The sequence below is a fragment of the Gymnoscopelus microlampas genome (genome assembly GCF_963454915.1).
Source record: "Gymnoscopelus microlampas genome assembly, chromosome: 3".
NCBI lineage: Eukaryota > Metazoa > Chordata > Actinopteri > Myctophiformes > Myctophidae > Gymnoscopelus > Gymnoscopelus microlampas.
In genome coordinates, this window is record NC_139940.1 from 14,928,226 (window position 1) to 14,956,171 (window position 27,946).

Below are 27,946 nucleotides of genomic sequence, written 5' to 3' on the forward strand. Positions count from 1 at the left end.
TGCTCCCACAGGAAGACAAGAGCGCAGAAAGCGAAGGGGAGACACACACACACACACACACACACACACACACACACACACACAACACATTGTTGTGCAGAGAGAGAGAGTGAGAGAACATGTCCTATGAGTTGAACAGTAGCTGCTGAACACACTGAGCGGATCATAGCAGCATCTGTCGCTTCCGTGGGAACTCTCTCTCTCTAGAATACAGTAAGCATTGAGCAAAGAGCTGAACGCGGACATGGGTCCGACTGCACGCTCGCCTGTGTTATTTCAACGGGCCTGATCTGATCTCCACTATCATGTTCGCTCTTCTCTGACCCGACGATCATTATTATTGTAACTTTTGCTGGGAGCTTATTTTTGGACGATGCACTTTGGGATTGTGTTGTGACAGTTGCGTTGTGTTTACACGCTTTGATGATCGGAGCGGACGGCTCCTCCTCGCATGGAACATGTTGTTGCGCCCTGCTGCCTGCCTGCCTGGCTGCTGCCCGCGGATCTGCTGGGAAACAATATGCCGCTGATGATAGTGTATTATTGTGAACGGAGTGTGAAAGTTGAATGATCTTCTGAACACAAGACGGGATCAATGAACAACAACCACCAGGGCGGAGGAGGAATGGCATCCAAGGAGCGGCTGTACGAGCTGTGGATGTTATATTACACCAAGGTGAGTGTGGCTGGAGGCGAGGAACTATCCGCCTGGCTGACACCTGTTGCGCGCTAAGTGTGTGTGTATGCGTGCGTGGTGTGTAGCCTATAATGTAAAATAAATGCGAGACCATGCAATGTAAGGTAAAGTGTGTCGTATATAAAAGTATTATCTGTGGTGTAAAGTAACTAAGTACTTTTACTCAAGTACTGTACTTAAGTATTTATAAGGTATTTTTCTTTACTGGAGTATTTTCAATTTTCAGTACTTTTAGTTCTACTCCACTACATCTCAGAGGCAAATATTGTACTTTTACTCCACTCCAATTATTTGAAAACTTTAGTTAATTGTTATTTTGATTATTATTACAAAACATCAACCACTTCAGCCCATTACATTTCGGCCATTTGAAAATAGACGATACAAGCAATGCCTCGCATCTGCCATTTTCAAAATATTTTTTATAAATTGTATACATTTGAAAACTTGTGAAATGGGACATTATGAGTACTTTATGCTTTTGGTACTTTAAAGTACATTTTGATACCAATACCTTTGTACTTTTACTCAAGTACATTTTTAATCCCAGACTTTTACGTGTAACATATTTCTACATTGCAGTATTATGAGTACTTTTCCCACCACTGGTCGTATATAAAGTTATTATTCTGAAAGCGAGCAAGCAGGCTTCTTTTAACCTCCACCACAGCTGTAAGCGAACATTATTTATGACTAATTGTAACGAGGAAGTAGTTAGTCGTAGTAATATAGCCTATTGTGGAAGCTGTGAGTGTGTGGCGTTGACCATAATAACACTGCCATTTAGCCAGGTAAGGTTTAACTTCTATTATTATGAGAGTAATATATAATGTGGACTATATTAGGTGGAATAGTTTGATAAAGACGTGGGTCTGGTTAGGTGGAGTGTACCTGCGATGCGTCACGGTGTTCACTCTCCATTCCGACATCTCACCACTCCGACTAGTGGCTTCCGCGAAATGCTCTGTTTCTTTTACACAACAACAATGATCTTATACACTTCCCTAATAAGTCTATAATTGAGCTACTTAGCTTAAACCTGTACCCTAGTGTTATGCCTTGATAACTTGCATTTTGTTTTCAAAGGGCATGCAGGCCTATAGGATTACACATATAGGCTATCTATCCTAACAAACCACACGTGTGCATGCAATGCAACATATGGCCCAAGGCGTTCCACTGACAGGCTGCAGTTACTGTAGCCTCTACTATACAAGGGGTCGGCAACCTTTTTGACGTGAAGTGCCAAGTTTTCATGTTTTTGTTTAATTATGACAGACTGACACACATCAAAATGTAATATTTCCATCAATTTTGATTGTAGGCCAGGGGTCTTCAACCTTTTCAGGCCAAGGACCCCCTAGCTGAGAGAGAGATGAAGCAGGGACCCCCTCTATATTGTATAAAATTGTGTTTCAGATGAGATAATTTTCTTCTTTTTTTTACTTAGTCTGCTCTTTTTCCCCTCTACACCTATAGCCTCTTTGCAAAAATAGCCGATCTACAAGCTTGTACGAGCTTGTAGATCTGCTATTTTTGGCTAAAGTTCTCCTCAGAAAAGGGATGCTAGGGTTCAAGTGGTTAATGTAAAAAAAAAGTCACACAAAGATTTGGCGGACCCCCTGTAGTAGCTCTGAGGACCCCCTAGGGGTCCCGGACCCACTGTTGAAGACCCCTGTTGTAGGCTAATACATAACAATCTTTTTTTCTTAGAATCAGAGCAATAACCCCACCTATCTCTCAGACTCCCTCTCCAGTCACAGTTTGAATGAATGTAGAATTATGTGCAGGATGTAATTAGTATATTGATGTGAGGGGACTTAATTTAACGGACTAAACTTTTTTTTGAATATTTGATTTTAAAAGGAAAAAAAAACTCTCTCTCACACTTATGCCAGGGTGCCAGTGATTATCCTCTCCTGTGCCAATGTTGGAACCCGTGCCTAGGGTTGCCTATACCCCTGCTCTATACCTACACTGTTGGCAAATGCTACCAAATAACCATTGGTGGAAAAAGTACTCACATTTTTTACTTAAGTAAAAGTATCAATTCTTACAATACTTACAAGTAAAAGTCCAGAATTCAATATTGACTTGATTAAAACTACAAAAGTATTGGTATCAAAATGTACTTAAAGTACAAAAAGTAAAAAGTCCTCATTATGCAGAATGTATGCAGTTTTCAAATGTATAAAAATATTTTGAAAATAGCAGATCTACAAGCTCACAATGCGTAGTGATGCGACGCATCGTGAGCTTGTTGATCTGCTATTTGCAAATTACCAAAATGTACTGTATATAGGGCTGAAGTGGTTAATGTTTTGTATTAATAATCAAAATCTACGTAACTAGTAACTCAAGTGTAGTGGAGTAAAAGTACAATATTTGTCTTTGAGATGTAGTGGAGTAGAAGTAAAAGTACTGAAGATTGGAAATACTCCAGTAAAGTAAAAAATACCTCAAAACTGTACTTAAGAACAGTACTTGAGTAAATGTACTTAGTTACTTTACACCACTGCAAATAACGTCTTCAAATCTAACACTACTGAATTAAATTCCACCAAAGTACACACTGTGTATGCCAGCTACTATGGCAATCTTGCAAAAGGTGTTTCCCCTGTCGTGGGTGTGTCTTCATCCTTTAAAGGTTCACCTGAAAGGTGAAAAACAAAAAATGTTGGTTTAAGAGGAACCATTGTATTCTCAACTATTGCAAAAGGACATCTGTCATGCTCTTGGTCTTTGTCAGTGGCATTTTTTGTCTGAACAGATTGTTTGCCTGTGAATGATTAATACATTATTTATTGGGCGTGCAATCTGTTTCCTCAGATGCCTCAGGACAGGGAAAAGTTACTGTCTGGAACTATAAAAAACATGTTTAATAACCCCCCACCCATTTTTTGCTCAGTGTTGTGTGCAGCGTTAAACCTTACAGCTGTAATCTAAACAGGTTAACTTAGGGCGGAAGACAAAGCCGATGGACCTGTTCTGCTGACGAATATCATTATAGACAAACGCACATGATCTATCCTTTTCCTTTGTGTATCCTGTGGGTGTGGGATTGTTGCAAAATATGCTTGAAGAAGTTGTGTCTGTAGGTACTGTAACTCTGTGCGGTGCCAGTCAGTACAGCTATACAGCAGTGGTTCTCAACCTTTTTGAGGCCGTGACCCCGCAAAAAATCATATTTGAACTGGGGACCCCCCACCCTGACAAGCACTTGGCGTGGGAGTCGAGGCATTACATTTTGTTTGACTCGGTTCCACAGATAAATGTTGTGAAAATAGCAGATCTACAAGCTCTCTATTTTCTAAATGACTCTTTCTTATATTATTTGACGATTTGGCCAATGTTTGACCAATTTTCATTGTATAGTTTGTTGAGTACATTTGATGCAGTAATGGTCTTTTTTCTTTCCTTTCTTTTATTTTTGAGGTATTAAAAAGGTCTTAAAAGTCCTTAAATTTCACTTGTCATCTGGGGAACCCCCCTCTCCCCCCAGAAAACACATTTTGAGAACCACTGCTATACAGAAGCAGACTTGTGTGGTCATTCGTACTGTACTGGGACCTTGGTGACACCTTACTTTGTAGCAGTTTTTGTGAAGTAGTTTACCACATTTGTGTGTGTGTGTGTGTGTGTGTGTGTGTGTGTGTGTGTGTGTGTGTGTGTGTGTGTGTGTGTGTGTGTGTGTGTGTGTGTGTGTGTGTGTGTGTGTGTCCGTCCTCCTAGGTTGCTGTCAGTGGGTGTACACTTAAAGTCACACTGAATTAAGATACACCCTGCCTTATAAATGAAACACCACCACTACCCTTTAGCCCATGTTTATTGTGATAAGGATTTACCGATTTAGATACTCGGTCTGAAGTTGACTTCAGCCTCAGTATCATTGGCCAAATAAGCAAGTCATTTTACTTGGTGGTGGTGGTGGCTCATATTTACATAAAAGCACATCACAATGAAGGTTTTACAGAACATAGTATATACAAATTTAAATATATAGACATCCCATCTTATTGGATATAGTGTAGGGCTGGTAGTTGGTGATGTTGGGCGAATAAAGGAAAATAAATCAGCATTGGTTAAAAAAAGAATGTTCAAACAGAAGCTTATACAGTAAGTAAGTCTAATCCATCACATGAATACCAAATCGTAACAACAAAAGATGTTTTTCTTTGAAGCATTTCCTCATATTTTTGGAATGCATTAGGTCAATAATATAACACTGATATGGACGTGGCTCTCAAAGAGCACAGGCATACTTGGTTTTTCCTGTTCTACTTATGCTAACACGAGACTCACGAGTCTCACAATCACACTTACGTAGTACCTGAGCGTCTGTCTCCTCACTGTCCCAGATCTTATGCTGAGCTAAGTGGCCTGTGGGTGCTCATGTGCACGTGTGTGTGTGTGTGTGTGTGTGTGTGTGTGTGTGTGTGTGTGTGTGTGTGTGTGTGTGTGTGTGTGTGTGTGTGTGTGTGTGTGTGTGTGTGTGTGTGTGTGTGTGTGTGTGTGTGTGTGTGTGTGTGTGTGTGTCAGCCTTGCAACTGGATTTGACAGCTGTCAACCATTTTTCTGAGGTCACCCACATCCTACTGACCTGTCTCATGGAGACGTGTGACGTCATAGCATGCCAACTGTCAAGGAAAGAAAGATTAGCTAATCACCTGCACCTGCCAAGCTGTAGTAAAAGATGTGCAAGGGCCATTCTCAGCACCTCATACTAATATGTTACCTTATATCATATTATGATCTACTAACCTCACTGACCAATCACTTATTTTGAAAAGGTACAGGATTGTGTGCTTGTCAATGGTCGAGTGATGAACTAGGGCTGGAGAATATGTTGATTCTAGATTCTAGTAGCGCTGATCAGAGTACTTTGTCACGCGAAGCTTGGACAATCACATCCTGAAGTCATGTTTGTGATGGCCACTCACCCACCGTCGCCCCGTAAACCAATTTTATATAAGATATTATCACAGTATATTGATGTCGTGATCACATGAGATTAGATATTGTCTGGGATTTATTTGCGATATTTGCAGAAATATTGGGCCGACAGTGACACCGGCAGTGGATTAGGGGTTAGAGAGGCCATCATAGAATCTGATTCTGAAGGTTCCTGGTTCAATGCCCAGCTCCTCCTTACTGCGTGTTGAAGTGTCCTTGAGCAAGACACCCCTGACTGTTGCCAATGAGCAGGTTGCATATGGTTGCCTCTGCCGTGGGTGTGTGAAATATATATATATATATATATATATATATATATATATATATATATTATATATATAATGGGTGAATGTAGAAAGCGCTTTGGAGAAAGGTGCTACATAAATGTACCATTTTCCCAGTATAGTCCAGTGGTAAGAGACTTCCTATGAGCCAGTAAGTGGTTTGACATTTAACACATTAAGACCGGGAAAGTCATTTTAGATTGTAACCACTTTAACCATTATTCTATACTTTGGCTATTCAAAAATAGCAGATCTACGAGCTCATAGAGCGGCATGCGCTGAGTGCCGCGGTATGAGCTTGTAGATCTGCTATTTTTGAAAAATCATGAGCATTTGTGCAAATCCTTGAATATATATTATATATAAGCGAACATTTGTACAATATTTTGTTCCAGGGACCTCCAGAAGTAAAGAATTTAGTTAAAAATGTTGTTTAAAAAAACATTCAAAGATTTGCACAAATGTTGAAGATGTTTCAAAAATAGCAGATCTACAAGCTCATAGCGCAGCACTCGTGCCGTGCTATGAGCTTGTATATCTGCTATTTTTGCCCAACGTATATAAAATAATGGTTATAGAGCTCAAATCTAAAATGACACAGATGCGTTACCGGATTGAATGGGTTAAACATCTACAAAGTGACTCACATGCTCTCAGGTTAGTCACACGAGAAGAGACTGGTTATGGCTGTGTGTCGAAAATCAATAGAACTGAATCAAGGGGTCAGGATGTGTGAATAATAAGACTCTTTTTGGTGGCGTACAAGATGTCTACCACCAGTCAACAGTGCCATTGGCCTGAGACACACTCTTTGTTTGAGGTGTAAAGAAAACACACACCCAGGCTTTTGCCTGCAATACTATAACAATGCTTTTCACAGAAAGATATTAAGACAGGATTGGCCCTCATGGTAACAATGGTGTTAAGTTAATACATGGATTAGGGTGTTTTAAGCCACTAGTGTTAACCATTCTCCTCCCTGATCTATTCTCATTATGTTGGCAATGGCATCAGTTTAAGCAAGAAATACCTCTGTTTGTTCAGCTTATTTTCTTTTCGGCAATTTGCAGTTCAGCGTGACATGTGAGTAAGATCCTACGTTGATGAGTTACGGATGACCTTTGAGAAGATTGAATGCGGTAGGAGGGTAATGGAGATAATGCACTGCTTACTTGTAGACTAAACATTGATCTTCATCATCAATATCTCTGCCAGAGCTGACTCGGTGCCAGCCAGGGCTTACCCACTTTAAACGTTCAGTTAAACAGCACTGAGTTTATACTATATATATAACAGGCCTGTAATTAATGATTGTAGAATTTAACTTTACGATGTTTGGGTACATGTTTTGGCCAGCTCTGTGTTTGGAACATTAAAGCACAACGTGCTGTGGCATGTCATAGATAAAGGAGCGTTGCTTCCTTCGATTGTGCAAGAAATCACACACACCCCTGCAAGACTTTGAGATTAGCCCGGATTCAAGACTCATAAAGAAACATCTTCTGGCCATTGACACAAAGATATAGGAAAGTATTGTTACAAAAATTGATCATATCTGTTTAATTGGTGAATGTTTAAAAGAAGGATCAGAGGAACTTAAAGAAAATGTACAACTATGACACAGTATATTTTCTCATTGTTGTACAAGATGTTAGTGATTTGTGTGAGTCACTGAAATCGTAATGTTATATATTGGCAGTTTGATCTCTAGATAATTGATCGACGCCCTGTTCACTACTATAGTTTAATTCCTAGAATTGTTTTGATTACTTTGCCATGATAGAATCGATTAGAATAACATTTGTATTTAAGATGTGTATAATGATTTAGGTCCCTAAATACAAATATTTCCATTATAAAACAGCATAGAATCACATAAAAAAATGTTTGAGTAAGCTTACTATGTATATTCAGTAATTTGAAATTACAATTACTAAATGATTGTATTCAGATTACAATAATCAGGTTTCTTTTATTTGTGATGATTACTAATAGAACAGCACATGACAGTACACTACAGTATTTATAGACTTATTTCTTCATGCAGTTGAGTTGAGCAGGACGTGCAGATATCTTTGTTTTGGTGGGGTTGCAGCAGGGCTGAGTTTCAAAGCTGCATATCTCAAATCTGCAATGTTCTTTTTTTTCCATTGTAAAAAATAAAGGTAGAAGAAGGTCACACCTGACAAGTTGGGACATATAAGAGAATCTGATCTGATCACAGGAGGAGAGGAGGAGAGAGAGAGAGAAAGAGAGAGAGGGACAGGCAGGCAAAGAATAAATGTTGAGTGAAAGAGAGACCGTAATTTAACTTCACTTGTCAGATCCTGTCTGAAATCTCCCAACATGCACTGCTCCTATTGGACCCGTACGTTAGTTTGTCATTTATTTCAGCTGCATAAGGTATAAACCCCATTAAACCAGTGGTGTCCAATCACTTACCATGGAGGGTCAAATGTATGCAGATTCATTGTCTCTCTGACCAAACACTACAGCTGATTTCACCCTGCAGTGATTGAAGGTGTGCCAGTTAGAGAAATCTGTTGGTGCAGTGCTTGAGTGAAGTGAACTGTGAATAGTACTGTACACTCAGCCTGCCATAGCACATAGCTTATATTAGACACTGCTGGGCTCAAAACTGTTGTTGCACAACTGTGTGTTGAGTTCCATTGTGTAATGACATGGCATTGTTAATGTAATATTATGAATGATAATTGGACCGCTGATTAGCTGGAAAGAAAGCTTCATGGTCTGTGTCAGCAGGCCGTGGGAACACAGTAGAACAGATTGTTATTGCAATCAGTGTAACTGTGACAAAATGAATGACTGTGTAAAGGTGTCACGCGCTTCCGCCCGCCCTTGTACCTGATTAACCACATGAACCCTAGCGTCCCTATTCCGGGGCACATAACTGGTCTTATAGATCAGCTATTTTTGGCAAAAAGATTTGGACCTCACTTGTCAAAGTGAGGTCCGGGGACCCTCGGGGTTCCTTAAGTGGGTTCCAAATGGACCCTTACAGGTCTGTAACTCTGAGAGCGTACAAATGGAACCAAATGGACCAAACGGTAAAATATCTGTGTGCCCAAGCCTTTGGTTAAACAAACCAGAGACTTGTTAATAGAGTATTAGTATTACAGTTTGTGACTTTTGGAATGAGCACTCACCAGTGATGGCAGTTTCAGCATCCATTGTCTAGGAGAGAGGAAGTTAAACGAACCGTAGAGAAGCGTTTAACCTTGAAGTCATAATGCTAGGCTTGTCCTGCTTGTAGAGTCGGACGGAAGTGAGAGTGGGGAATTAAAAAACCCAGCCCTCTAACGCCCATAGACAGAACAATAGCAGACAGTAGCTGTAATTATTGGGTGACATTTAATTCTAGTGGCTGTTAATGGGACAAATAACAGCCTGCATTGTGGTACAGATGGACCACAGTGACAACCAACCCCCGCTGTCACACTGTAACACAGCTGTGAAATCACATCCTGTAAACAGAGGATCAGGCTGTGTTAATAACTGCAACTGGTCACTGGTGCTACCCTGCCCTGACACATTGTTAGTCAGTCTCTTGAGCCGTTGTGCTATTATTAAATGAATATAATATATCAAGCATTCAAAAGTAACAGTTACACAATGCGCCAGCCAGAGTGTCAAACAAACTCAACAGCTGTTCATGGCTTGGAAAAACATGTATTAAAAAAAAGAATGTTTTTTTTTAAAATTCTGATACCGTGTAATAGTGCAGTAAAAGTCCAAGTCCAGACACGAATGTGTGTTGTGACTTGTAATTATAAAATACCTTCCATTTAGAGGCATCCTATAGAAGTGAATATAGTGTATAGCCGACTGGTGCTGAGGCACACTGGTGTGCCATGAGACAAGTCCAGTTGTGCCTTGAAATGTGACAACCACACACTATGATTGCAATATATGCATATTTATAAAAGGTATTCATTATTCTTTTTTATTTATATCAGTACTTTTGAGTACACTCTTCCCAATATAGAGGCAAATTCTATGCTCTCCCCCTATATAGTAGGTTGGCAGATGCGCTCTTCCTAACATTTATACCTGTCAGCAGATGTCGGAGGCTAGATGAAAAGGAAATATGGGAAAGGTTTCCTAACAGAACAAATAACGTTTGAGAAACTGACATTGGAGGCCATGTCATGTCTGAGCAGCAATGTTTTTTTATAACAATTGCTCCAGTATAGTTTCAGCTGGAGTGGTGCTGCTACCTGCCCCACACCGGTATGCCTGAACTGCAGGAGAAAGTTGTCAAATGCAGCCATTGTATCCTGGTTGGCAAATTGTCCAAAGACACTCTGACTGAAAAGAAAGGATTTGATCTGTGTGCGTTCATTTGAATGTTGTGGTCTCCATCATCATCATCGTATTATTTATGATCGACTTCAAACTCTGATGAATAAATGATGTATAGTGGTGCCCTGAGCAGTTTGAGAACCAGCTTCTGTATACAGTACAGTAGAGACTATTTTGCATGGATATGAATCTAGGTGTGCCTTGAGATTTTTACTTGCCCTTTGGCCTGAGAAAAAAAAGAAAAATCTTGAAAGTATTTGAATAATTTTGAATACTTTTGCATTCTTTAAACCAAATCCTCTCTTCTGGGGGTCCCTGGCACAAAACATGTTCAGATGAGGGCCCACGGCCAAATAAATATATCAATTTGGGGGTCCTTGACATGAAAATGTTTGAGAACCACGTGGTGTTGTAGACTGCATGTAACCATAGCACTGCCTACCCTGAAAGTTGGAGCTACAAGTCCTCTGCGATAGCAATCCAAGACCCCCCCCCACCCCATCTAGCTCCCTATCTCCCCTGTTTACCAACAGAGAGGCCGATGAGGAAGCTCAAAGTGCTCTTTGTTGTGAGTGGTGCAGGAAGCTGAAGCACGACAGAATGTGAAGCAGCAGAGAGCACAGCTGCACCACACAACAGCAAGTAACGTCGCTGGAACCTTGTATGTCCAAAACTGTTACTTTTCAGGAAATTGGAAAAAAGAACCTGTGTTCCAATGGATCCAATGTAATTATTCATTTGTCACACAAGCTCTTAATTAATAGTAATCTTAGTTAATACTTTTCCGTTGGTTCAATATTTATAAAACCCACACACACACTTAACCACTTTCGCTTTCAAAATGTTTAAAAAATAGACTTGCAGATCTGCAAGCTCACAACATGAGTTGTGAGCTTGCTTTTCCGTGACTCTTGTACTACGATGTAGGGCATAAATTAAAGAAAAGGTTAAAAACACAAAAAGTGCAAATATGGAGATGCAAGGTTTCTGCTCGACCGTGCCAAAGAGAGAAAGTCAACATGAATCATAGCACCTGAATGGTCTTTGATAAGTGTGGTGTGAATAATCCTTACTTCCTTTTTTTTGTGATTTCTAAGCCTTTATTTGACATTGTAAAGGAGAGAGCCAGCAAAGATATAGGTCATAAACTGGATTCGAACCTGTGACGTCACAGATTGGTGCCAGACTAGTCTGTGCCAGTGTGGTCTGCATACTAACTCACTGAACCACCAGGACATTTATCTGATGTATACATTCATCACATTCAAACATGATTTCTTTAGCTAATAGCTTTTGTTAACCACTTAAATCCTATTTTCAAAATTGCATTTTTATTTCTTCCACAAAAACAAGCCGATCTACAAGCTCACACATAGCCGAACACATAGCATCACAACAACACGATGTGAGCTTGTAGATCTGCTTTTTCTGAAAGGTGTTCGAAAGGTTTTGAAAATTTTCGGTTATAATGACATGCCCAAAATAGGGATGCCAGAGTTAAATGAGTCAATGCCAAGAAGTAGTTCCTGGAAAGGTGTTGGTCAACTGTCATTTCATACAGGAGGGCTTTTGGGGATTTTCTCATACATTATTTGTAAAGGGAACGAACGGGTGTAATGCAATACTACGCCCAGGTGTCTGAACCAAATACAATAGACACTATTCTAGGTGTTTCCCTCAGTTTTACTTCTCATTTAATGGATATCAAATGAACCTCGCTTCCTATAACTATATTATCTGCAACAGTTAATGACTTGTGACTTGAGTCATTCTCTTAACGGTCAGTTGAAGTGTTGGTGTACAACAAAAAAGTACCACTGTTAGTCTCTGATGTAGCCTGCCTTAGCGTGACCAAACACAACTGTACACCAGGGACACGCAACAAAGTTCCTCTTATGTAAAGCAATTAAGCAGGACTGCCAGTATAAACAATTCATGACTGCTTTGTAAAAAAAAAAGGTCTTCAAGATTGAAGATTTGTCTTGTTACATCTTACACAAGAACAAGCACACAAGACTGAATAGAATTGTTTGGTCTTGGTTAGGGCTGTCACGATTACAAATTTAAGTTGACGATTAATTATCACTCAAATAATTGCGATTAACGATTTAATTGTGTTTCTGTCGTTGAAAATTAATGGAACATTATGAATAAAAATTTCATTTTTTTTAGCTTTTGGAAACAAAAGTTGCACAGGGCAGATATGACAAATAACACATATTTAATTACTTTATACTTAAAAATAAACATTAATAGTGGAAATAGCCGATCTATAAGCTCAAAATGCGTCGCATTAGACGATTATGTAATAATTGTGACAGGCCTAGTCTTGGTTTCCTCAACCTTGTAGCAGCAATAACACAATATCAAAGAAATAATAGCAACAATATTAAGAAGGAAAAAGGGATGTAGGCTACAATAGTCATAACACACTTTGAGGTGCTTTTGGAGGGGCTTTGTGCATGGTTCCTGCTTCTAAATATTCATCATCTGTGTATGTGCGCGCAGTGCATAGTGTGTCATCTTTTCGTCTGAAACTTCAAAATTGTCTCACACAGGCCCACCAATCTGACCACTTAAAGGTAGGGTAACTGATTTGCTTTGGTTAAAATAAGTGTTAAATAGCTCTATATTCTGATAGTACTCATTGCTATAGAGTGTTTGTTCAGTAACAGGAGTCTCCTTGTCTCTCCACCTCTTTATTAAAGAGGAAATTCATTTTTGTTTCAGTTTCAGTTTCATTTCCAATTTTATCCAACCAGGACAGAGGACTCAATCAGGATACAGATTAAACAAGTGAAATTGGAAGTGATGACACTAAGAAATGAGCAGACAAATTTGGAACTGGAACACTATACAAATTAAGCTTAAACATGGGTACTTTCTCCTGATTGGCTGAGGTTTTGACACCTACCAGAAAATGTATTTTCTGTTTATTAAAGAGCTGGAGAGACAGGGAATCATCTGTTACTGAAAAAACACTCTATAGCAATGATTACTATCAGAATATAGTGTTTTAACCTTTTAACAAAATACGTTTTGTTTTAACCAAAAAATATCACTTACCCTACCTTTAACACGTGTCAAAACAATCTTATAGTGGTTTGCCAATTGTTTGGGGGCACACTTGCAATACCCTCACAGTCCACCAGTGGTTCCCAGGCCCACAGGTTGACAATCACTGGCTTAGCAGGCATTCCTGCCCGTGTGCCTTCTTGTTAGGCTGCACTATATCCTTTCATAATGCTTTTGCACAGAGGGACACTTGTCTAGTGCGCTACATGGCACAGTATTAATGTGCGTTTAGACCTTGAACTCTGGCAGACTGAATAAAGTGAGTGATGCTGATCCTCTCACACAGCATGCTTATGTGTCATCAAAACTCTTCTCTGATTGTGCTTAACCGCAGTGCATTGATGGTAGATTCAGTTGTGCAGAAATAGTTTCCAAGTATTATGTTCGAAGACAATAATGAAACAGAAGGGGTGTTGCAAATATTTCCCCATCTCCCTGTTTCTCCTACAGTAGTTAAGCCATCGTATCATGCCTGACTTGTCCAGATTTTGCGACATGAAGCAATAGGTTGTTTGGCAATTTCCCCTTTTCACAATCCATGGAAAGGCCTCCCTTTGTACGTATATGTATATGATTACAATTTAATAAGCACAAATATATCAATAACAAGCATCTGTGTAGAAAATGGCAGTGGCTAAGGAAAAGCCATTGAACCCAACTATGAATGGCAAAAGAAACGCTGTATTCTTGTGCTTTATTTTGGGCTACCGAGTAACTGAACCTCATTCAAATGCATGGTTCATTTAAGATGCTCCAGCTACTTAAATGAACAGGACTTATCAGTTGTGATACATATAGAAAGGGTAAACAAGGCTTTGCATTCCACGTCGTGGTTGGGCGTGTGGCGCGTGTGTGTGTGTGTGTGTGGGGGGGGGGGGGGGGGGGGGGTTGTAGGGTCTTTCCTGCCATCTTCATCGACTCACAGCTATCACTTGAGAACCAAAATAGAAAGGGGGGGTTGAGGAGGCAGAGTTTGTACACTGAGGAAATGGGCTACGGTTAAAGTGACTTGGCATTTCCTGGTCTCTCACTTGACACTGGGACACAGCGTGCAAGAAGACAGTTCAAGACGCTGATGTGCTGCTGAGGTATCCTGTCTGTCTGTGTTCAGGCTATAGACTCATCTGAGACTGGGTTCCCTGGAACCCTGCCTCCTCTGTGCAGCATCATGCAATGAGACATGGACTTGCTTCCTGATGAACGCCAGCTGGTAATTTATTGTACATTTATATAACTGATGCAAATAAATAATCAAAAATATTGACTTGCATCAGTGCAATTTAACTGAGACTTTAAAAATGTATTTCAAGGACCCTCATATCTCGGGGAGTGTACAAATGGAACCTTAAGGGTCCATTTGGTTCAATTTGTATACTCAGACCTGTAAGGGTTCATTTGGAACCCCCTCAAGGAACCCTGAGCCTGGGTGAATGCCTGGACCACACTTTGAGAACCACTGCCTTCTATTCATTTATTGTTCAGCGCGACACTTCTGTAGAAGAGTTATGGCCGCTGCTTACACCCTTACTTGCACATGAGTTGTGATATCGCTCGTTTAAAGGGCACCACGCTGTATGCTTGGAGTTGTATTCACAGAACTGCCCTCCACATTGCTCAATTGGTGGCGTTTATGGGAAGTGACAGAATTACCATGTGCATCATGTGTTGTTTATGTTATTTGTGTGTCATGAGTAAGACCGTCTGTCTGCTGATGGCAAATGCTCATCACGGTCTCCTTCCAGTGCTCAGTGGAAAGCAGCAGTCATGCCACCACAGAGTGCAGCAGGAGTAGTTTCACACGCGTCAAAACTAAAGCTGAAACGTTTCAGTTTGCTTTTCACCCAGAGCATCAAGGTGTATATTTTACAGATCTTGTTTCTGTTGTTATCGGACGCCGCCACTGCAACATCTGTAGTGAACTTTCATTTCCCTGTGTGCTGCCAGAATATTGTGGTATAGGGTGATAGTTTGACATCAAGTCGAGACACCAGGTTTCACCCGGTGTAGCGATTTCATAAATAAAGACATTTGATCTCTGAATCGGCTTCACAAGAAAACTATAGACCAGTGGTAGGCAACAGGCGATAAAATCTGGCCCGTCAAATTTATATTTCGTAAATTGTCCTCTGTTACTAATGTTGTACATGTATTATAACCCTGAGTTGATTTAATTGCACAGTATATTGGCACTTTAGTAACTTGCACAGAGTTTTTGGCACAGTCATCATGATTGTATTTTGCACAGTCATGATTGTATTTTTCACAGTCATGATTGTATTGTTGAATACGTTGACTTGTTTCCTGTATGACTGAGATGGCCACTCAGCCAACGAGTTCCACCTGGGGAGACAATGACATGTTTGGTGTGTTTGGTAATCATGATGGGAAGGTGCAATGTGGGTAATAGGTGCAATAGAGACGAGGTGCAATATGTTTGAGAATTGCAATATATAATGTGACGTTATATTGTTAAGGTTTGATTGAATGCCTAACAATTGCCCGTGATATGCAATGGATAATGTACGGGTAGCTAGCTGGTCATTATTGAAAATGAAAGCCCGACAGGATGATTATGCACAGACGCGATAGCGGAGGTGCATAATCGCCCTGAAGGGCTTTAATACTAGGAGCAGTAACAGAAATACAGCGGGGGGTCATTTATTTTGGCAAGCTAGAATACATTTTTTTCCCTTCTTTTTTTGGGGGGGGGGGGCTTTTCTGCCATTATTGATGGTACACAGAGAGAGAGAGACAGGAAACAGAGAGAGAGAGACAGGGAGACGAGTGACACGCAGCAAAGGTCGTCGGGCTCTGGAATTGAACCTGTGTCTCACTGTCAGGCTGCATTAGAGCCTATACCGCTAGGCCAGCGCCCAGCGGCGCCCCCAGCTAGAAGACTTGTCTAGGGCCAGTTGCAAATTGCAGACAGGTGCTTGTACCTATAGTAAATCTTTTTAAATCATTATCATTTCTGACATTGTGTGTGACATTAGCTTTTAAATCGTTAAACCATTATACCTACTAATACGTCTATTTGTTGCAGTAGATAAAAAGTGCAATAGTAGCTTTAGTTTAAAAGTTGACCTGCTTGTGTTCCTCTGCATCACTCTACTGTATGTCACCTGGTGTGATGTGATGAACTCTGTGCTGCTAGGAGGGAGAACAAGCAGCAGGATATGGTGCACTGCTGGAGCAGATAGATGCTGTGATAATGTACAGTATGAACCTGCTGCTGTACATGATGCGCTGCAGCGGCCGTCAGATATTGCTGTTGTCGGGCAGAAACCTCTTATCTCCTTATTCTAACTGTTTGTGTTTTTTCGTAAAATCAACGCCCTACTTGATCACACTACAGCGTCACACCGTCACACGAAAGCATCAAAAAGTAGCAGATGGCAAGCGCGGCGCGAAACTTGCAGATCTGCTACTTTTGCTACTTTTGAATTTGAATCCTGAAAAGGAACAGTTTTGGACATACAAGGTTTCCACCCGACAGAGACGATATGGCCAGAGAATCCTTGTGAATGTCCATCACCTCTTAATTGGAACAGTTAACAGACACTTCAAAAGCAGTAAATGTTGTTCCCACATCACGGTGACTTCTTGATTGTCAAAATAATTAGATTAATGCGTGTCTACACTACAGACTACACTTTCTCAGCGTTGGCATGGACATATATTGTACACAGTATATTGTTTGGTGTAGAATATAGCCAAATGAATTTCTACCATGCTGTTCTGAAAAAAGGGGAGTATTTTGTTCCTTGTGTGTGTGTTTGTGTGTGTGTGTGTGTGTGTGTGTGTGAGTGATCTTGTCGCAACATCCTGTTTCAGAAACAGAGACTTTTAACATTTAATTCCAGTGTGTTGATGAACACCTCAGTACGTGGGGCTCAGGGACAGACTTTGTGAAATAACAAGAACTCAAAGCACACACCAGTTGTACACGGGACCTGTGCACATTCCTCCCACGGTGCATGTGCCGTGCACATGACTGGAAACATTCGATCACCTTTATCTGTCTGTCTGCCCCCTCCCCACCCCCTCCCTTTACAGAAAGATGTGGGCTATCTGCAGCAGTGGCTGGAGGCCTTCGTGGCGTCCTTTGAAAAGCTCATTGACGTGCAGTCGCTGAAGCCTCGCAGGTGAGCGGGTTGAACACTTATTTATTTTTTCCACACGGCCCATAGCCCTAAGGCTCACTGGTGTCTGGTGTCTCTGGCAGGACACTTGACCTTTAACCACTTAAGCCCCGGTGTCCCTATACTATTCAGGGCATGGCCTTTATAGGTGGAAATTGTCAGAAATGTTAAAGGATGTTAAATGTTAAGAAAATTCAAAAATGTTAAGAAAATTCAAAATGGTCCAAAAATAGTAATACTGGATCTACGATCATGTATGTTGGCTATTTTCGCTTCCATTTCTACACTCTGAGTTACAGACCCTTAAGGGTCCATTTGGTTCTTAGCTATTAATAATTTAGCTTGGGACCATCTGGAACCGCTTCAAGGAACCCTAGGGGTACACGGACATCACTTTGGAAACCACTGGTATATAAGGCTATAAGAGGTTTACCTTATCATTGTTTATTGCCAAAACAAACCCCCCCCCCCTTTCTCCTGTCCTTCTTTCACTTACCACCCACCTCTCTCTCCTCATTTGCCCCTCCACTCACCTCCTACTTCTCTCTTCTCTCTCTCCCCATCCCTCCCTCCCTCCCTCCCTCCCTGCCTCCCTGCCTCCAGGCTGGAGGAATGCAGCTCCGAGGTGCCCCTGCTGCCCAGAGAGGTGCTGGTGTTCCTCAGCACCCAGCTGTGGCACAGCGCCCTGCACCTCTCTGGCGGCGAGCACGGAGGGAGCAGCCCTCACCCCCTGCTGCTCATCAAGTTCTTCATCATCATCTGCAGGTGAGGCTACGCCAGTCTCAACCTTTGTTTCATTTCAAAGACCCCCAGTTTGATTTGCATTAGGCCACGGAACCTCCATTTGATTGACATATATATATTTTTTTAAATCTCTGAGACCCCAATCTAACACTGTACATTGTAGTGTTTCTTTGACTGTGGTTTACAAATGGAACCGAATGGACTCGTAAAGGTCCATTTGGTTCTACCAGTGGCGTCAGTTCAGCAAAAGCTAAGGTATGGCAGGGTTAGGGTTGCCAACTCCCAGAGATTAAAATACATTTTGACGCGCGTCTAAGCCGCGTGTCGAAATTCTTTTTGGGGTTCAAACCCCACAAAAACCCCGAAATGCATAGAAAACTATGCATTATAACTATAACACAATACAAACACAATGGTCTTACACCTGCATTAGGCTAATATTCATGATTCTTTTTATATATAAAAAAAAAATGGCACCTGCCATACCTTGCCATACCCAATTGACGCCCCTGGGTTCTACTTGTACACTCTCAGAGTTACAGACCCGTAAGGGTCCATTTGGACCCCTGGTGGTCCCCGGATCTGACGTTGAGAAACAGTGGGCTACATGCTTCAGCTTCATCATCATCATGATCATTGTTGTTATTAGCAAACTGGGTAGCTGAACTGTTAAACGTATGTTATTGTTGTGCTGATACACTGCTTTTGAACGCTCTTTAGCATCATTATTGTTATTTGAAAGTTGAGTTAGTTCGACCACTTAAACCCTACGCATATAACTTCCTTGTATAACTACCGGAAAAACACTAGCGATCTATTAGCTGAAAACACAACGCATTGTCAGCTTGTAGAACAGCTATTTTCACCGAATGTTCACCTATGTGCAGAATGTTCCTTTATTTTCGCAGAATGTTCGCCTGTTATGATATACCGGTACATGACGGGTTCATTTGCATACCTTTATATTATCAAAGCAAAAGTGTTAAAAGCTTTTTCACACAAGAGAGTCTGACCCGCCCCACCAGAGGGGTTGATGCTGGACTGGTTTTCTTGTTCATTTGCCCTGACACATTAGAAGAAAGTGACATAAATAACTAAGCATCCCTCGCCTCACAGTGAGTCACTCACTGTGTTGAGGCGCTTCTCCTGCAGTGAAAAGCAGACCAACATTTGGCATTGTGCTGCCCGCATGTCACAATGACCTCCACACCCTGCACTGAACTACATTTACTGGATACCTTGTAAATGCAAACCAATTACAAGCTATTACAAGCTATCAGTAGAGTAAATAGCAGATTTGTGTGGCTTTAAATCTAAATCTGTCTGTCTGTCTGTCTGTCTGTCTGTCTGTCTATCTATCTACTGTATTAGTGATGCCCAACCTGTAACCCGCGGGTTGGGTCAAGAAATTAAACACCTTTTTTGGTGTAGCAGGTCAATTATTCATAAATGTGGGCACCTGGGGTCTATCTATTTAATCTATTTGATCTAATTTATTTTATCTAATCTATCTATTATCTGTCCTTCTACCTGCAGGAATATGGAAAACATTGACCAAGACAAAACCCCTGGTTTTGTAGTTGAAACGATCAAGCTTTTAAGCTTTTGTCTGAACCAGGTAAGGCCCGACGAGGAGATTATTTACTCGTAACTCACAGAAGGGATGAGATCCGGTGATTTATAACGCTACTTTGGCTCCGCCGGCCTCCAATTGATTCCCAGCAAGCGGTGATTATTTACGGCCTACAGCCCGCTCTGACAAACTATGCAGAGTTACAGAATGATATACAGTAGTGAGGATAGAGCTATAGAGACTGCCTGGCCTTATGCTTGGTTTATACTCGGTTGTATGACGATGTACTGCGGCAAGTGACACCGTCATACGACGGAGTAATAAATCAGGCAATAATCCTCCTGTCTGTGTAGAATGATGACATGTGTACACACACAAGAAGTAGCACAACTAGTTCACAGCTAAAAGAGAAGTAGGCGGGTCGTGACCTTTCTATTCATTGTTTATTGGAATGTGTTTTTTTGTTGTTGCCTGAAATAGAAATCGGTGTGGTCACCATGACTTTATCCTGCCCGTAGTTCACGATTTCAAAATAAAGCTGAATCTACTTGTAACATCTTTTCATACGTAATGAGGAGTTGTAGTAACGCGTAGTGATTATCTTAACGTGATAGCCTATCCCATCCACCTCAAGGCCTCGTTGTAGGCAGGCCTGCCTTGTTCTAAAGTGATTTTAAAAGTAATGCATTTGTTGATTGATTGATTGAATACTTTATTTAGAAGTTTGCATAGACAAAAGCACATGGAAGTACAGTTCACACTACAAGGTCAACTAGATAGGATTGAAAAATCACACCCTGTGTGAAGGAAGCGGTGCCTTTGGGGCGGGGCCTCCTGGTGGCGCTATAATAGGGCGGGGCGGGGCTTCAGCAATTAATGCTCGTCCCTATTGGTGGTGTAAGTCCACATACCAAATTTGGACTTGGTGGCATGCTGCAAACTGGAGTTATAGCTGTTTAAAGCCAGTGGCCTCCTGGTGGCGCTATAATAGGGCGGGGCGGGGCTTCAGCAATCAATGCTCGTCCCTATTGGTGGTCTAAGTCCACATACCAAATTTGGACTTGCTGGCATGCTGCGAACTGGAGTTATAGCTGTTTAAAGCCCGTGCTCAAACGGACAAACGGACAAACGGACAAACGGACAAACGGACATACGGACGGACAAAGTCAAGTGTAGAGCGGCTGGCACCGCTAAAAATCGCACCCTGTGTGAAGGAAGCGGTGCCTTTGATGAGTGGCCTCCTGGTGGCGCTATAATAGGGCGGGGCGGGGCTTCAGCAATTAATGCTCGTCCCTATTGGTGGTGTAAGTCCACATACCAAATTTGGACTTGGTGGCATGCTGCAAACTGGAGTTATAGCTGTTTAAAGGCAGTGGCCTCCTGGTGGCGCTATAATAGGGCGGGCGGGGCTTCAGCAATCAATGCTCGTCCCTATTGGTGGTCTAAGTCCACATACCAAATTTGTACTTGCTGGCATGCTGCGAACTGGAGTTATAGCTGTTTAAAGCCCGTGCTGAAACGGACAAACGGACAAACGGACATACGGACATACGGACATACGGACATACGGACGGACATAGTCAAAGGTAGAGCGGCTGGCACCGCTAAAAAGCCCAGAAAAGCCGCAACGGCTTGTTTCAAATGGGGTCCTCATGTACTCAATTCATGGAGACATTAAATGACAGACAGATAAACACTACTATGCAGAACATCATATAAACAGTTTAAAGGTAAGAAAAACTAAAAATATGTACAGTAAACAGTTTGGAGGGGGGGAGGGCTAGGTTATGACTTTTACAGGGGGACAGTTTTGAAATGCAGCCTCCTGAAGGTGTTCTTTTAAGGCAGTTTTGAAAGAGAGTAGGGTTTTACACTCCATACGCAGGACGTGGACTGAACCAAAACAAGTGCTCCTGCCCGCGTGCCGTCCTATAGGAAAACCAAAATGGCATACAGGACCAGCTGTGTTTGCCGCAGCCGCACGACACCGCCGTACGACAAAGTATACATCGGCCTTTGATCTTCCATTTCTTCTTCTGCTGTAATGATGCGTGTTATTATTGTGTTCTAGTTAAAGAAGGATGCAGAGGATGAGTCGGGTCTACAGTCGGTGGTTCAATATGGACTGCTGCTGTGTGAAAGTCTCTTCGACCCTTATCAGACATGGAGGAGACGACTGGCAGGGTGAGAGACAGAGAAACACAGAGAGAGAGAGAGAACAGGAATGTGTGTGTGTGTGTGTGTGTGTGTGTGTGTGGGAGAGAGAGAGAGAGAGTGTATGTCTTAAAGTTTTGAGTGAGTGTGTATGTGCGTGCGTGTGGCTTTACCCTACACTCTTGAGTGGGGTGGAGATCGCTTGAAGAATGTGTGGGGGTTGGAATTATACTTGCTTTACACATGTGCGCACACACACACACACACACACACACACACACACACACACACACACACACACACGCACACGCACTCATGCCCACGCTCATATTATGGTGACATACCCTCAGACTGTAATGAGGAGTCTTACACAAACCCTGCAGAAATCACAATCCATGGTCTCATTAGTGCTGAGCCTCTTGGAGCCATTGCAGGACATACTGCATTATTGATGACTCTCATAACGCCTGGGACACCAGTGGTGGAGAAAGTACTGTCAAGACTTTCGACTTAAAGGAGTAGTTCGCTCAAAAAAGGACTTATTTTCTATCAATTACACACCCCCATGAAGCCTCGACTTCATAGAGATTTCTTTGTATTTGTCGCATTCCTGAGCCAATAATTTGATGACCAGTGAAGTCTCCAGTAGGAATTCACTCAATTGAGTCTCCTATTAAGCAGCCACCTGTCATCAAATTATTGGTTCAGGATTGCGACAAAAACAAAACAATCTCCATGAATTCAAGGCTTCATGGGGTGTGTAATTGATAGAAAATAATATTTTTTTTGGGTGAACTACTCTTTTAAGTAAAAATAGCAATACCACAATATATGAATACTACAAAAATACATAACAACATTTACTTACAAGGCTTGTATTAACGTTTCCACTTGAATAAAAGGACAAAAGTATTGGCATCAAGTAAAAGTACAAAATGTTTTCAGAATTTGTCAAACTTAAGTATAATACTTGTACAAGTACACTGTCAAATGTTCATTTAACTCAAAGTGTAAAAATCAACCAATACAGGTTCATCTTGACGCCTTTCTTACATGCAGAATGTTAATTTAACTCCCAAGAGTTCAGTGTACAAATGTACTCGGTGAGTTGTGGTGACTGGCAGAGGAATGACTCCCACGCACACGCACACGCACACGCACACGCAGACGCAGACGCAGACGCAGACGCAGACGCAGACGCAGACACATGCACGCACACGTGCGCATGCATGCACGCACACACATACACACTCACTTTGTGTGTATTGTATTGTGTGCGTTGTAGGGAGGAGGTGAGCCTTTTGGAGAGGAACAAGTACAAGTTCTCCCCTCTTCCCGTGGCTGAGGAGCTGCCTGCCCTCTTCAATGGTGAGTCATTCCTTATGTTCATCTCCTCTCCTCTTCTGTCCTCTCCTCTCCTCTCCTCTCCTCTCCCCTTTTTGGACCTTACATACCAGAAGAAGTCTTGCTTCCCAATCCATGCCCTTTCATGTCTTTCATACTTGCTTCCGTTTTCATGTATAAATAAAAAGCACAGAGATATCATGGACTTTGAAACAACAGGCACACAGTCAGCTGATATAAAACAGTGTCCTTTCCTCCGCTCAATACTTCTCTTTATCACAGTGTTCTTTTCTGTTACTTCTTTATCAAAAAGTAGATATCTCAGTCTGCGAAAGAAACAGATTCTATGGAGGCCAGAGTCTAGTCAGCTGACTTTGTTTGTTTTCCCCTGATAAAGACCTAGCTAAACTCACTTGTTACTTCACACTTAATGTTAAGAAGATACCCCAAACCCTAAGTTTAGGATTATTGTTTCTGTTTTTCCTCTAAGATAGACCCTTTTGATTTCCCTTTGATGTGTGCTGAGTGCACAGAGGTAAATTAAACTTAAACCAAACTGGTCGATTATGAGCTAATTATTACATTATGAGCTTTTATTACATTTAGTTTATTACATTATGAGCCGTTATTACATTATGAGTTGCTACATGGTCTCTTATATAAACTATTTCCAGATATTCCCTAAAATATATATATTTTATTAGATTATGAACAATTACATGTTCTGGAACATGTATAATCCAAAGGTTCTGTGGAGTTCCAATGCAAAACAGAGGGACGAAGGTCTGAGACACTTAGCAGTACACAGGATGTGATGTAACAATACAGTTACTGTTAGTCCATTTAGTTGATGTTCTTATAATGAGAAAGCAGGAAAGGCCTCAATTATTGCTCAAGGACCCTTCAGCAGAGGAAGTGGCAGTTGGATGATGGACACCCCTTTTGGCTTTTGTGGGGTCTGGACCTTTGACCGTTAAGTCTCAAAGTAGAGTACAGTGACCCCCACGGGTCCTTGAGGGGGGGTTCACTTCCCTGCAAAATAAGTTGAGTTTAACCAATTAACCCTATATAGTATATTTTGAAAAATGGCCGATATACCGGTACAGTATATAGTATATACTGTACCGGTATATCGGCCATTTTTCAAAAAAATCAATCATCATATTTTTGAAACATTTTAACAACACAAATCTTGTATGGGGGTCCCTGACACAACATATTTTCAGATGGGGGTCCGTGGCCAAATACATTTAAAACATTTTTGACATAAAAATGTTTGAGAACCACTGCGTTAAGTTTCAGCAACTCCAAAATGAACCTGTACAGCGGCCAGTCAGTCCAACAAACATAATAAGACCACACTTCTAATTATCAGCTTTCTATCACCAGAGTCCAAATGCCTCTATTAATAGGAAGACGTTTGATTAGCATGTGCTGATCTGTAAACCACAGGGGAAATCTTTGTCTCGACTAGTTTCAGTATTTCCATGGATTAGGAAGATTACGCCATAATACTCGGCAACGAGCCTTATTTCAGAATGTTAAGCGTTTATTTGTGCAATACCTGGCCAATTAGAAAGGCTTTTGTTGCTCTGTTTGGTATACAGTAAACCTTGATGCTGGCAGTCATATGCAGACTGTTAGTGCTTTACCCACGTGCCCTTGCACATTTATATTTATTGCCGCCCCATATCTTTAGCTAAAAACATCATTCATGTAGTGTTTATAAATGGTAAATGGTGCATTTATATAGCGCTGTTACCCAAAGCACTTTACATATATTGTGCATTACATTCACCCATTCACACACACATTCATACACCGATGGCAGAGGAAACCATGCAAGGCACCAACCTGCTCATCGGGAGCAATTAGGGGTTCAGCGTCTTGCTCAAGGACACTTCAACACTAAAGGTTGTTACACACCGGGGCGATTTATCCGTGCGAATAATGCGTTTTTTTTTAAAACCTTATAAAGTCAATGGCTCCGTACATGGAGCGAAAAAGCGAAAAAGCGAAGCGAAAAAGCGTCTTTCAATTATTCGGAACGAGTCCGAATTTTGCGTATATTCGCTATATTCGCCGGTGTGTAAGGACCTTAACTCCGGGGGGAGCCCGGGATCGAACTGGGAACCTTGCGGTTTCCAGTTCACTCTACCCGGCCACTCTACCCCTGAGCCACTGCCGCCCCTACATGCTTAATGCTGGTATACTGTTCATAACTATGCTGCTGGGATATTACATGCTGGGATTTTACTGGGGTGTTTCTATTCTGCCATGCTGCACAATGAATAAATACAAAACTCTAAATTGTCAGTTGCGGGTAGCATTTGATTTGAGGTGCTGTGGTTGTTACATCTCAGGTGGAAAAATCTACTAGAATGCTTAAAGAGTTGTGTAACTAAACCCCAGAAACACGTAGTTCCCAGCTGACAACTGATGTATTTGGATATTCAGTAGTATTGCCAATTGATTCAGGTCTTGACATTTGAATGCTAAGTCGTTAGATCCTAGAGACTGTGTTATAACCACCAATGGTGACTGGCTGCCCAAACTCGTATGTCCTTTGACCTTCAGCTCTGTTGCAGCAAGCCAGTCCGGTGTGTCATCGTACTGGTCAATTAAGCCGTGATCACCATTCATTCGGTGGTCGGTATTTGGGGGCAGCTGGTCATCACGTGTCTCCTGCTATTGCGATTGAAATTAGCTACTGGCTGTCCGGCAGTGCCATGCAGCTGCCAGCAAGCAAACGCCAAAGGGACACGGATGTGTGATTAGGCGTGTCTTAACCACCCCTCGCCCTGCCCTGTTGAGACATTTCATTTGACGGTCTGGAGGCATCTTTTGAATTTCCAGAGCGGTTGCAATTCACACAAAACAATGCCCTTTATTTCCATTAAGACCGGGAAAGCATCTGTGTCATTTTAGATTTTAGCTATATATAGCAACATACGTTTTTCAGAAAACTTTTAGGATTTAGAACAGTGGTTTAGAATAGTGGTTCTCAAAAAAAAACATGTTGTTGAAAATCTTAAAAGTGTTTGAAAAATGTTGAATAACTTTGCAATTTTTATACACATCTTCTCTTCTGAGGGTATCTGGCACAAAACATTTTCAGATGGGGGTCCGTGGCCAAATATATATCATTTTGGGGGTCCTTGGCACAACAAAAAGTTTCAGAACTACTGATTTTAGAAGGCATTTGTAGAATCAGCCTCAGGTCTTAATGGGTTAAGAAAAGCTTATTAGCATCCGGGTGGCACAGGGGTAAGGTTCCTGCCCACCACTGTGGAGACTGTTTGATTCCCCCCACGGTGCCTCCGTTCCGGCATGACTTTATGTGTATCAGAGGAGACAAGGTTGCTATGGCTTATTTTATATCTGTCCTCTCTGTCTCCACAGAAAGCCTGCAGGAGAGCGAAAAGATCCCAGAGCTGCTCACACTGCGGCTGGTGCATCTGCAAGGGGCCGTGATCAGCGGAGGAAAGGTACTCTTCCCTCTCTATCATCACAGTACGTTCTCTACCGCAGGGGTCTTCAACAGGGGGTCCGGGACCCTTAACCACTTGAATCCTAGCATCCCTTTTCTGAGGAGAACTTTAGCCAAAAATAGCTGATCTACAAGCTCACAACGCCTCGCAGTGCGAGGCGTTGTGAGCTTGTAGATCGGCTATTTTTGGCAAAGAGTTATAGGTGTAGAGGGAAAAAAGAGCAGAAGTTTATCTGAAACACAATTTTATACAATATAGAGGGGGTCCCTGCTTCATCTCTATCTCAGCTAGGGGGTCCTTGGCCTGAAAAGGTTGAAGACCCCTGCTCTACGGGGCACTCGGTGGTGGAGGGCCTACAGTAGGGGTAAAGTACCTGTCCACCGCCGCAGGGTCTAGGGGTTCGAATCCCATTCGGCTGACCGTCTATACGAATGCAATTGTGTGTGGGAGGGAAGCAAGGCAGGGAGGGTGATATATTTCGCTACACTTATCCATATGGGCTGGGCTGGTGCCTGGGTGTTGAACAGGATGAGAGGACGGGTCCTCTCAGTGGTGCAAAAGAAAAAGAAAGAAAGAATGCATTCTCTACTTTTTTTTATGTCTATCTGAGTGACTGTGCTTGTGGCCGAAAGTGATAAAAAAAAAAAAAAAACGATTCCCTGGATCAACAGAACAAATCTGGGTGGTACATCGAATGACCGACCCTCCCTTATCACCATTGTAGTACCCTTGAGCAAGGCACTGCAGCCTGACCTGCTCCGATGGAGCTGCTCAGTGGAAAACAGTATAAGACTGTTAGTCCAGGGGCCAAGACATATTTTGGTACCACCTAAGGTGACCGTAAAGTTTTTGTATTTTTGTCTTCCTACATGTCTCTAGTTTATATTTTGGTATGATAACCCTTCCAATCTTGTAGCTTAATGGCAGTTATCACTACCTACTGGCTAATGTATCCGGTAGGAGACACAAAGTAGAATTTTTGTGTCTCCTACCCCGGGCATCAAATTATTGCGACAAAAAACAAAATATATCCATGTATTCAAGGCTTCATGGGGTGTGCAATTGATAACTTCTCAGATTTTTGGTGTTTGCAAAAAGACTGCTTTCCATAAGCTTGTAAAAGTTGACCCTCCTTCGGTCTGTGGTGGTCAGAGCTGAATGGGTAG

General features: G+C 41.7%; 2 protein-coding genes across 6 annotated transcripts in view; both read left to right on the top strand.

The window, feature by feature from the left end:
• Window positions 1-57: 57 nt before the first annotated feature.
• Window positions 58-18,243, top strand: LOC311041733 (neurobeachin-like protein 2; the record flags this gene model as incomplete). Its single annotated transcript, XM_084052217.1, has 3 exons — window positions 58-676; window positions 17,389-17,477; window positions 18,078-18,243. The coding sequence occupies exons 1-3, from the start codon at window positions 596-598 to the stop codon at window positions 18,241-18,243; spliced, it is 336 nt and encodes a 111-aa protein (XP_083908343.1). The 5' UTR covers window positions 58-595.
• A 1,511-nt stretch (window positions 18,244-19,754) lies between these two features.
• LOC311042418 (neurobeachin-like protein 2) overlaps window positions 19,755-27,946 on the top strand; it is a 67,705-nt gene continuing 59,513 nt past the window's right edge. For all 5 annotated transcript variants that reach the window (XR_014600506.1, XR_014600507.1, XM_084053134.1 and 2 more), the window contains exons 1-4: window positions 19,755-19,836; window positions 21,863-21,975; window positions 23,231-23,313; window positions 26,692-26,777. Coding sequence is in view for 3 of the 5 variants with exons in the window: in XM_084053134.1 (XP_083909260.1) it covers window positions 19,759-19,836; window positions 21,863-21,975; window positions 23,231-23,313; window positions 26,692-26,777 (360 nt within the window). In the remaining 2 variants the exon portion in view is untranslated. The remainder of the gene's footprint in view (window positions 19,837-21,862; window positions 21,976-23,230; window positions 23,314-26,691; window positions 26,778-27,946) is intronic.